General features: G+C 33.6%; 1 protein-coding gene across 4 annotated transcripts in view; it reads left to right on the top strand.

Moving 5' to 3' along the window:
* TUSC3 (tumor suppressor candidate 3) overlaps window positions 1-12,672 on the top strand; it is a 249,556-nt gene that overhangs the window by 129,063 nt on the left and 107,821 nt on the right. For all 4 annotated transcript variants that reach the window (XR_004282185.1, XM_032328923.1, XM_032328924.1 and 1 more), the window contains exons 3-4: window positions 5,241-5,358; window positions 10,006-10,146. Coding sequence is in view for 3 of the 4 variants with exons in the window: in XM_032328923.1 (XP_032184814.1) it covers window positions 5,241-5,358; window positions 10,006-10,146 (259 nt within the window). In the remaining variant the exon portion in view is untranslated. The remainder of the gene's footprint in view (window positions 1-5,240; window positions 5,359-10,005; window positions 10,147-12,672) is intronic.

Here is a 12,672-nt window from a genome sequence, read left to right as displayed (position 1 = left end):
CTTTTCAAAGAGGGAGGACATTCTAAGCAAAGGATTTAAACTCCAAGAATGAACAGGGGATGTCATAAAACAGAGAGCCTTTAAATGTGATACGGTCATATAGTATTGGTCATAGATCTAAGTTGTGGCTGGTGTACAAATGATCTTGCCTTCTTTTACACAGGCAATGGGAAACTCCGGCTTTGGAACACAGGATAGAATCTACAATTGCTAGTTGGGAACTTTAGCTGAAAAAGAGGGGTGATATGGAATAAATAGTCTGAAGGCAAAATCAATTCATCCTCTTTGACTCCTCAATACTCTTTGTCACATTTTCTTATTTTATTTTCTTCAGAGGACTTATGATTATTTGAAATGCTGGATATACTTGTATCAGGCCTCTCTCACTGGACTGTATTCTCCTTAAGATCAGAGCCCTTGCTCCTTTTTAATTTTTGGTGGCCATACTGCGTATTTGTGGAGTGAAGTAATGCCTGCGTGAATGAATACTTGGTAGACTGTAGTAGGCCTGGTCTAGTTACAGCATTATGAGGGAAAGAAATTCAACATTATTGCTGTGTTACATCATTCTAGAAGATACTGTAGACAGATGTTGAATACTAAAATTTGATTGTTTTCTTCTTGCATATTTTTTGGAATGAAACATTTTAATTTCATAGAATATTATTGTCACAAGAATGCCAGTTTTTGCCGATTTGCTGTTTCCCTTAGTTTCAATTTTTTGAAGTTAAAATGTTCTTTAATTGTCATGTTACCTGTTTAATGATTTTTTTTGAAAGGTAGCATTGTTCTCTTGAGGTTTATTAGTGTGCAGAGATGTTCAGACCTACTTAATTGTTGGTGCCAATTCACCGTGCAAAGGGCTTCTTCAAAAATCAATGTTGAATATTTACCAGTAATAATATATTCCATACAACAAAAAGCAAATCAGATTTTAGGACTTACACTTGTCTTTACTATTTTTATTGTTGCAGTGAGGCATTGTTTTAACAGATGAGGGGCAGCAAAAGCTCTGTATTCTCTGTTCGTTCCTCTAATAAACAGAGAGCATGTTCTCATTTATGTCACAGCTTCATTTTACCAGCAGCTTAAGCTCTTTCCCTCCTTAGGCCTTTGTGCTTGCTTTTCCTGCTACCTGAAATGTTTATTCTCTAGCTTGTTTTGGTGTGTTTTTCTCATCTTCGGGATTTCAGCTTTAGAGTCATTTTCTCTGAAAAACCCAATTCTTGACAGTCCATCTCCATAGATCCTCCATTATTTTCTGTAATACCATTCTCTGTTTTCTCAGTTTATGTTATTATATATTTTATAGATTTTAATTACTTATTTGGTTGTTTATTTTATGTCTCCACTAAAATATTAACTTCATGAGAACGGAGACCTTAGAAATTAGCTCAGTTATTAAGTGCTCAGTGAATTATAGTAAATTAAATCTTACTGAATCACCAAAACTTTAAAAGATTGTGATCAGACACAATGCAGTCTTGAGCAGATCCTTCCAATGATCTGTTTTTGTACTATGGTCCGATAAAATGATGCCCTTAGGGTCTTTATGCTAAATAACCTCAGATTATAGCCCTGTTTGTATTTTATCCTTTTAAATATATATATATTAATCACAGCAATATTATGTGCTCCTTGTTAATAAGAAAACAAAAAGTCTAAAACAAACAACTACACTCCTTAGCCTTCACACTCCTCTATGTGTATACTTGGCCATAGGCAATCATATTATTCCTTTGTATTTTCTTCCTCTGGTGACATTTTTTTCTTCATATTTCTAAATGTTATTCTTATAACAATATTTCATAAAGCAGACTTGATCTTCACGTTTCTTTCTATGATAGGTAAGTGTTTAATTCAGCTCTCCTTATTTGTATAGCTTCCTAGTTCTTTTATTATTGTAACAGTAAATTAAATAGCATCCTTCTATTTCTTGTCCATTACCTATAGATCACTTCTCTTATTCCCTAACTGGTCACATGAAGATTAGTAAGCACACACTTTCTTCTCACCTCTTCCCCTCTTTGGCCTCCCAGACCCTGTTAATTATACTTTTACGGTGTCAAGGGTTGATAGCATTTACATTCCATACTGTTCAAAATAATGAACCTTTCTCATTTCCAATTAACCAAAATTATGATACATTTTTTTAAAAAGATTTTATTTATTTATTTGACAGAGACACAGTGAGGGAGGGAACCCAACCAGGGGAAGTGGGAGAGGGAGAAACAGGCTTCACGCTCTGCAAGGAGCTTGACGCAGGGCTCCGTCCCAGGATCCTGGTACCATGACCTGAGCTGAAGGCAGATGCTTAACAACTGATGCCCCAATGTTATGATACATTTTAATTTAGATCTTAAATATTCTTTTTTTTTATAGTTTTTCCTGGACCAAATATGTCTTACATAATATGGTCTTAGTATCTTCCAACTTTTACTGATTCTTATAATTGCTTGGAATATTCTTATCTTAAAGTCCAATTAGATTTCTGTTCTAATTTGTACTTTATAACTTCTTAGTTGGATCACAGTTTTCTTACACATCTTCTATCCTGCCTTCCTTAACCATAATTCTAGTTGCCTTTTTCCCTTTCTTATAGCGTTTCTATCATACTCCCAAGTTTTCTCATTTTTCTCATTCAAAATTACCTTTCTTTCTGTTAAATCCTAAGGTAATTTCATATTCCTTACATTTCTGAGAATATGTTTATTTTAAACTTAATTGTTGGGCTTGATACAGACTTCTACATTGAAAATAACATGCTCTCAAAACTCTGAAGGAATTGTTCAGTTATCTGCCAATATCCAGTGCTGGTAATTACCCGTCCAATCCCAAGCTCATTGTCATTGTTACATATTTTTTCCTCTGACATTCTTTTTATCTATAATAATCTGAAATATTACAATATGTCTGGTATTGGGTCTTTTCTTGTTTTTCTTACTTAGAATCTGGGTAATAATTGTAATTTGAAAACTTAGTCTCCTTTCATTGTATTATGTTTCCAGAAATATTTCCTCTATTCTCTCTTGTATTTCTGGGTCTTCTCTGGAAGTTGGAATTTTTGGATTATATCTCTAAGTCCCTTTCTCCTTCTTTTTTTTCCAGTATAGTCCACCTGTGTCTTTTTTATTCTGTAAATTTTATTTAACACTATCTTCTAATATTGGTATTTAATTTCAACAAACATATTTTAAATTTTAAGTGCTTTTACTTTCTTTGTTCATTTTTTCTATGATGTTGTGAATTACTGTTGGAAGAAGCAGGCTGTCATGGGCCCTGAGCATCCCTGCATGTTCTTACTTGTATTGCCAAGAAGGCAGAGGCCTGACTGCTCTTTACCTGGGCAGTTTCTCAAGGGCGTATGTGCAATGGGCGTATGTGCCTTAAGGAATGAAGTAACGTCCCCCACTGAACAAAGCACAGGCTTTATCTCACTTATTATATAGAAACAGTAAGTCCCTCAAACTCGGTGTTCCCCTCTTGGAACCCAGTTAACTGTGTGTGCTGGCATTCATGAAGGACCCCTTGTGTCATCCGTGAGACTTGGGGGCAGGGGTAACTGATGTGAATGAACATGAGGTAATGAAGTCCTTTGTCAGCGACCCAGCAGTCTCATCTTTTCCGCCAGCTTCCATGAAACAGTCACAGGGTAGCTTGTTAGCTTCCGTGTAAGATAAAATCTCATCCTCTGCGCAGTTCTTGACAAGTTCCTCTCACTTTTTCTGAGTATATTAAAGTTTCTTTTTAATGTTTTTGAACTACTTTAACTTATGTTTCTTCTGAAGGTGGTTTTGTTCTGGATTTTCTCCTTTTTTCGTTTTTTTTTTGTTGTTGTTGTTATTGTTGTTTGGGTTTTTTTTTTTTGTTTTGTTTTTATTTTTTTAATTTTTATTTATTTTTTTAATTTATTTTTTATTTATTTCAGCATAACAGTATTCATTATTTTTGCATCACACCCAGTGCTCCATGCAATCCGTGCCGTTTTTAAATCATGTTGTGTTTTCTTCAATCACATAAGTTTTTTTTTTTTTTTTTTTAAATAATCCAGTCATTTAGCTATAGAAAGACTAACATAGTAATTGTTTGGGAGTGGTGCAGGTGGTTGGATCTTCTATTCCATATAAAGAAATTTAATTATGATCTCTGAACTCCCATTTCTTATCTCCAGACTCTGCTGCTTCTTAATCCAGCATCTTTCCCAACTCTTTGCTGCACTGCCATCTCCCTTTGTGATTGTACTTTCTGCCCTCCAAACTTCTCCGCTAGCTTTCTGTTTTCCAGGTATTTCTTGAAATCTCTTATCTGCTGCTGACTCTACTCCAAGTCTTTGGGTTATTATGAGGTTATACATTTTTATATCTTCCATTTTGGGCGAGGGAGGAAATAAACTCCTTTCTCAGTTATTTGGAGGTAACACACTTTATAAAAACATGTTTTAATGATTACCTGTTGCCTCTTGTTTCTGTAACTGTACTTAACATCCTTCTAGCAATGCCATATATCTGTTTCTACTCCAGTGCTACTGGCAATAAAGAAATAAAGCTTTATAATTTGGAAAATCAATAAAATATCCAATAGAAAATCAAAATAGGAGTGAATAATGTTCATAGAGGAGGGCGTATTTGTGGCATGTGGTTTAACTACGAAGGCAATTTTTACTTATTTTCACTGATTACTTTAGTAACCTTGAATGTAAATGCACTTTTAGATAAATGAAATATATAAAGATGCTATATAACGCATTTACAGTTTTAAAAATGCCTATTATTTTTGTTCTCCGTTAAACTGAATTGCCCATACTCTTAAAAATTGCTTTATGTCCTTTACTAAAAATCATCTGAAGATTTAAATTATAGGTTTAGGGGATGCCACAAACCCTGGAGTTAGAGTTGTTGATTATTTAAAGGGCCATGCCAGACTTTTGGCCCACACACTTTCCATTGCCACCGTTCAACTCTGCCTGTACATAGTACAGTAGCAGTTATAGCAATGCAAATAGATCAGTGCGGCTGGGGTGCAGTAAAGCTTTATGAACAACAAAATATGAATCTAAATAATTTTTACATGTGATAGAATCTTTTGTTACAACTATGTGAAAACATAAGATCAGGGCTTGCAGTCTGTACAGAAAGTAGCCAGATTAGCCAACGCTGGTGTTAGAATTACCTGTTTCATTAACAGCTTTGTTAACCCGGGAGTGCTGATATGTTTTAACTCTGCCCCGTTCTCCCCATCAGGCAAGCTAATGAAGAATATCAAATACTGGCTAACTCCTGGCGCTACTCGTCTGCCTTTTGCAACAAACTCTTCTTCAGTATGGTGGACTATGATGAGGGGACAGATGTTTTCCAACAGGTAAAAGAGTTATTTTATTTTGCTAATATATTTGGCCATATATATATATATATGTAAATATCTATCTATCTATATATATATATATCTTATTTTGCTAATATATTTAATAGGGTTGGTCATGGTAGATAACTTATTGTTGGTCAAATAAAAATACAATTCATTGAATAAGTTAATAACTACAACACATAGTTTTAATAAATTCTGTAATGTGATTAAAATAATTTTAGCCAATGTTATCTTTATCATTGCACAGTTTTTGCTATTAGTATGGTAAACACATTCCGACTTTTCCATTATAGAGGAAATATGTTTTTTCAAGCGTATAGTGGTAGTTTACATGCATTATCCTTATTTTGACATTTAACTATACTGGGTTTAGGTCACATTTTGCATAAATTTATGGAATTTTATAGAAATTCAATGTAATGTTTACTTAACCCTCACCTCTTCCAATGTGACAGATAAGGAGAATTTTACATGTAAAGTAATAAGTATTTATTTGAAAGTATTCTCTGTTATGGACTGAATTGTGCCTCCCGAACTCCTATGTTGAAGCCATAACGTAGAAGCGACTGTATTTGGAGAAAGGGCCTCTAAGGAGATAATTAAGGTTAAATGAGATCATAGAATGGGACCCTGATCCAATAGACTTAACTTACAAGGATAAGAAGCAGAAGATAGCAGGGAAGTATGTGCACAGAGAAAAGGCCACGTAAGGACACTGCAAGAAGATGGCCATCTGCAAATTAGTAAAAGAGGTCTCATCAGAGACCAATTCTGCTGGATCTTGATCTTGGACTTTAGCTTCCAGACTGTGAGAAAACAAATTTCTATACTTTAAGCCACCCAGTCCGTGGTATTTTGTTTTAGTAACCTGAGCAGACTAACGCATTCTCATTTACACAGTCTTCTCTGTAGAGCAAGACAATGAATTGCAGCATAAGGATGTTGGTTGTCATCAATTCTGTCATGGTCATGTCGTCATCACTGCTAACATGAAGTGCTCATGATCCAAGCACTTCGAAGTACTTAATGTATATTCTTCATTTAGTTTTACAATGATCCAATGAGAAAAATAATGTGATCTTCATTCCACACATAAGGAATTTAAAGTATGGAAAGGTTGCTTTTCTAGGTTTACAAAGTTAGTGTAATATAGGGCCAAAGTTTGAGCTCAGTGGTTTGTCTCCCAGAGCTCTAGTTCTTATGCTATTCCCCCGCAGCCACTAATATTTTTGTACTTAGCACTACATGATCAGTGCTTTTCAAATGTAAAATTTATTGTAGTACATGGCATTGATTAGTTTGATTTGTTTTATTTTTCTCACATGTGACACTCTTTGACATAATACTTTATCAGGTCATGGAAAAGCATTTAGTTCTGTAAAGAATCTAGCTTGCTAATTATAAATGGGCCATTAGTAAGTATTTTTGCTTATTTGTTTCCAGATTGATTATGCATTCATCTTTGCCAGTTTCTAGTTGAATAAGAAATTCCTTTTTTTCCCTTTTGCCTTCAATACCCTTTATTCTTGGTCTTTTCTGTTAGTATTCCTCACTTATTTCTTCCTCTGTAAATTTATTTGTCCTTTGGGATGTTTCCTTCTGTTCACCTGTTCAACAAATGTTACTGACTCTCTACTCTGTAGGATCAGTGGATTGGTGAGAAACACATATATAGCTCTTCCCCATAAAGAGCTTACAGATCATGGAGCTAATAGTGATACTACCATAATAATAAAACACACAGATATATATATATATATATATATATATATATATATACAGATCTTTCTTGACTTACATTGGGGTTATGTCCCGATAAAGCCATTCATTTTAAGTCGAAAATATTGTAAGTCAGAAATGCATTTAATACACCTAACTACTGAATATCATAGTTTAGCCAACCCTATCTTCAGTGTGCTCGGAACACTTGAATTGTCTACAGTTGGACAGAATTGTCCATTGTGATTTATTGAATATGGTAGTCAAAGTGAAAGATAGAATGGTTGTTGGTGTATCAGTTGTTTACCCTCATGATCGCATGGTTGACTGAGAGCTGTGGCGCACTGCGCCTGGTCAGCATCAAGAGAGAGCATTGTGTTGTGTATCACCACCCCACCAAAAGATAAAAAATCAAAATTTGAAGCACAATTTCTACTGAATATGTACACTTTGCAACTGTTGTAAGGTTAAGAAATCGCAAGGTAAACAGTCGTTAAGTCAGGGACCATCTGTAATTTCAAATGACTTTACAAAGGAATATTATAGTACTATAAGAACCAAATACTAATTCATGCAATTTATACGTCTCCATGGACTCTCAGGAGAATTGACCTTAGAAATCATCAGGTGAAGTGCTATTCATTATATATTTGAATTCTCCCTGCCATATTAGGAAATAGCTATCCAGGTCCAATGTGCCTGTGAGAGCAGAGGCTTCAAGCCCAAATATCTCTCCTGGCCAAGTTTGTAAACTAAGTATTTGAGTTGAATTATGGTATTAGTTTAGTTGAATTATGGTATCTTTATATATGTACTACATTCTTAATATATTAAACACGTTGGTTCTTTACTTGCATAATTACATATGTTCTCTCCTATTTTTATAAAACAAAGTCTTTCTGGGTCATTTTTTATAAAATAAGTCTTTAGTGGAAATACTCTGATTTCATTTTCTCCTAACTACTGTTAAAAAATAAGTTCAGCAGAACACTATGCTGTTGGTCTCATTGTTGAGTCAACAGTATGGTGTGGATGAGGACTTCAGCAAACTGGAGCAAACTTGACCTCAGAGGGATACAGCTTGTTCTAGCTGTGGTTAGCAAATGCAGGCCATGTGTAGCTGGAGTTGCTTTTTTCAAGGAGAAACCCAAATATGAATTTTATATGAAATTTTTCTATTTTTAAAATGTGGGCAACTAATTCAAACTGTGTGCTGAATACTGACCATACAGGCTGCAGTATATAACCTTATAGATATATTGTTAGATATAATTATTGAATTCTTCTGTATGCTTTAGACATAAGATTTTTTTTTAAAGTTTGACAGATATGAAAGTTGACATCAAGATTGTTTTTAGTTGAAAACTTTCCTCAGGTTAATTTTGATTCAGCAGAATTCTGAATATAGAACTGTTTTGTCTTATCTAAAACCTAGCCTCTAGCTTAGCAATAAGAGTTATTTTAAAAATGCATAAAAGTTATAGCAGTTAGTGGTTTTATGGGGAATTATAATATACAAAAACAGGGAAGGTACATATTTTGCTTTATTGAGAACTGAAAGATTTTTAATGCTAGGTTTCTTTTCTTACTAACTATGGAACCACATTTTGTTGAAGAGCTCTTTCTGAATTGACATTTTAAAACATTGTGCTTTCCGAAGATAATATTAACAGGAATGCTAAAACTTACTGGGGTATTGTTGGGAAAGTAACTTCAATTATATTTGATTCCCATATTGAGGCTAAGTGAATGATAACAGACCGATCAGTTAATGATTGTGGTGTGCTAGAAGCAGGTGTGGACTAGCAATAAGATCTGTATTGTACCCTGCTTTGTGTATAGTCTTGGGGAATTTGTACATTTAATGAAGATGAAAGCTTTGAATAAGACTATTTTTTAACTCTCAGATTTTTAGATCTTAAACCTTAGGAATTTGTTCCAATGCAGAGAGTTTTTACTTGTAATATGTTATTTACATGTTGGCTCTAGCTATCTCTTGTGCACCCACCATGGAAACACACAGTAACAAAATCTGGCATTGGAAAAAGCACAGACAAGAAGGCAACTGGTGACTGTGGGTTTTGTTCTCTTTAAGCAGCCTTACTAATGTCCACAACAAACAAGCCCACTGTTGGTACAGCTGTATCTTTACTTTGGTATGACAGTTTTTACTTTGATTTCACTTTTCATTCTCAGTATTGTGAAATGCTGAGCTATACTGCCTGTCAGGCCAAAAATCTATTAGTTTTTTATTTGAGGCATTTTTCATAATTCCTTAGCAGTGAGAATTTAATTTATATAATTTTTATAGTTTGCCACTCAGTGCAAATTAAGCTAACATGTTTTAGTTATTCTTAATAGGCACCATTTATATCAAAGTAGTATTCTATTCAATACACTCTTCAAATGGAACTACCTATAGAAAATAGTTGTGAAATATAATCATTGTAAGACACTTGAATTAATAGAGCAATTGAGCAGAAAGAGATTATCATTGTGGATTTCTCCTGTAATCTGGTAAATTCAGGTTGTTTAGAACAAAAATGCTGGTTTCTGATATAATCATCATTTTTAAGAAGACTTTAAATTTTTAATAGAGAATTTAATAATTTGCCATTAATGCTCATATGCCTTTATATTTTTCAACAAGTGCCAGTACTTTTTCTTTAATAACTGCTTAAGTGAAATAGTACATTATATGTGAAGGTTTCGAGAACTTAGTCAAACACACAAGTTTTTTTTCAGTCAGTAGTATATTACAATGAATAAACACAATAATTAAGCTCTGGAAAGCCACTTGAATTTTCATAATAAATTCTATCTTTTAAAATTCATGCAGAAAAACTCATAAAATGTTAGATTAATGAGATATAAGCATTGCTGCAATATTACATTTAGTATTTTTTATCTTACGTTTTACAGCTCAACATGAATTCTGCTCCTACATTCATGCATTTTCCTCCAAAAGGCAGACCAAAAAGAGCTGATACTTTTGACCTTCAAAGAATTGGATTTGCTGCTGAACAACTAGCAAAGTGGATTGCTGACAGAACGGATGTTCATGTATGTTTTTATTCCCTACAGTTTTAATAATAGACTAATTAGTTTAGTTTGTTACAGCACTGTAGTAAGGCCAAAGGATTCTTAAAACCACTCTATAGAATATTTTTCCTTGTTTAGAGAAAACCATGTGGTAGCATAAGCTGAATTTTGACTGAATTAGGTGAATTTAAATGGTATTTAGAATAATGGTATATTGGTATTTTAAGAACCATTAAAAAGCACACAAGTTGGCAAAAAGTAATTTCAGAGACTAAAATATATATGGAATATTATTCAGAGGTATTAGTAAAGAAATTCTAATTAAAAAGTGTACTTTTTATTTAGCTTTTGGGCAAATACAAATGATATACTACTTTTCATGAACCACGTGAGAAAATATGTATACTGTTCTTTGAACTATGGAATAACTTAATTCTAAGTGTGTGTAATGTCTTTATTTTATGTAATTTAACTAATTCTACTTCTAGAAATATAACCTAAGGATATAATTAGGGATGATTCAAATACTTAGCCATAGAAATATTTTTTAAATAACATTCATTGTAAATGGAAAACAATTGGAAGTAAGTGAAATGTCTAAATATAGGAGACTACTTAAATGTACTATATAGTATGGCCAAAAATGGTCTGCAGGTATATTTGACATAGAAAGCAGCTCAAGGTTAGAAAAATAGCCTTTATAGTATGATCTAGAATTTTGTTGTAAAGCATAAATATAATGTAGATATCTAGAGAGTTTATTCAGGAAGTAAAGAAACAAAAATCTTGATGGTAGTTAATGTCTATGGGGAGGGCTTAAGGCTGCTTTATTCCTTCATCTCACCAGAATTTTCTATAGTGAACAATTATAACCAGTAATTTTAAAGTACATTTGTTCTAGAATATGCAGTTTTTACCATAAGGTGTAAACATATTTATTCTTAGTCAAGATGGGTGTTTGACATCATTGTTAACTCTTGTCATCTTTTTTCTGTAATCATTTGGCAAATATTCAGTTCTGCAGTGATAACAGTTAGTTCATACAAGATACTAAGTGTAACACTGAAAAAGTACTATTAATTCTTTATAAGAGTTACTGAATTTTCATCAGGTATTATTCTAATCTATTGATCATATCTACACTTTAAGTTATATGATAAATATACTTTTGTTAAGAAATATTTGGAAATAATTTCAACCTTTAAAAAGTTTCACACATGAAAATAATGCAATTAGTACCAAAGTGTACCTTTATCAAATTCACCCATATACTTTTTACCCCTTTTGCTTTACCACTTTATTTCCCCCAACTCCTGTCACCCTATATACATACTTCATAGACGCACATATATTTCTTTTCAGAAGGTGAACTGCATTTCCTGAGACATACATAAGAACAGTACAGATATCACCTTCACAGATTTACACTGATGTAATATTTTTATTTGAGCTACTATCCATATTCTATTTTGTCAGTTGACCTAAAAATACCCTTTAATAGCATTTTCATGCCTCCAGTACAAGATCCGTTCTAGAGTTAGTCATTGGATTTAGTCATCAGGTTTTTTTTAGCATCTTTTAATCTGGAATATTTCCATAGCCCATCTTTGTCTTTTAAACGCACTGACATCTTGAAAAGGTTTTCACTTTTTAAATAGAATGATCCTCATTTTATTTGCCTGGTATTTATTTTTTTCTGATTTTTTTTTTCTGATTAGATTCTATTTACACATTCTTAACCATAGTACTACATAGGTCATGTTTTGGTCATGATATCTGTCTTGACTCTCATTGATGATCTTTAATTTCGATTATCTGGTCAGAGTGTTTTCCATTTCTCTGCTGTATAATTACTGACCCTCCTTGTAATTAGTAAGCTGTCTGTGTGGAAACACCTGAAGATCAGAGAAATATCATACTCCTCATCAAAATTTTTACCTAGATCTAACATCCATTGGTGATTTTTCTTTGATCCAGATTTTACCTAATTTTACTGGTTGCAAAATGATGATGTTCCACTTCTCCTCCCTCCATATTGCTACTTAGCCTTCAGCATTTTACTGTGAGCGAGAATTCTCCTCTCCTATCAGTCATTGGTAGGGACTCATGAGTTGCATTTTTTTCTCCAGTGGTTAGTAAGTTACTACTATAAATATTTTGGTACTAAAATTGTTCTAGATTTGACTAGCAGAATCTTCTTTATGCTGGCTCTTGTGTCGGTGTGACATCTGTCATTTTCTTTTTTTTTTTTTTTTTAAGATTTTATTTATTTGACAGAGTGAGAAATTGCAAGGCAGAGAGGCAGGTAGAAAGAGAGGGGGATGCAGGCTCCCAGCTGAGCAGAGAGCCCGATGCGGGGCTCGATTCCAGGACCCTGAGGCCATGACCTGAGCCGAAGGCAGAGGCTTAACCCTCTGAGCCACCCAGGTGCCCCACTCTCTGTTATTTTCTTTTGAGCATTTTCTTACTTTCCTGACATAATTTCCTGACATAAGATATTTCAGGCTTATCTACCTAATCTGCCCTGTGTAGCACTAAATTATACAT

Source organism: Mustela erminea, chromosome 21 (assembly GCF_009829155.1).
Source record: "Mustela erminea isolate mMusErm1 chromosome 21, mMusErm1.Pri, whole genome shotgun sequence".
NCBI classification, from domain to species: domain Eukaryota; kingdom Metazoa; phylum Chordata; class Mammalia; order Carnivora; family Mustelidae; genus Mustela; species Mustela erminea.
This window is presented reverse-complemented; position numbering and strand designations above follow the sequence as displayed.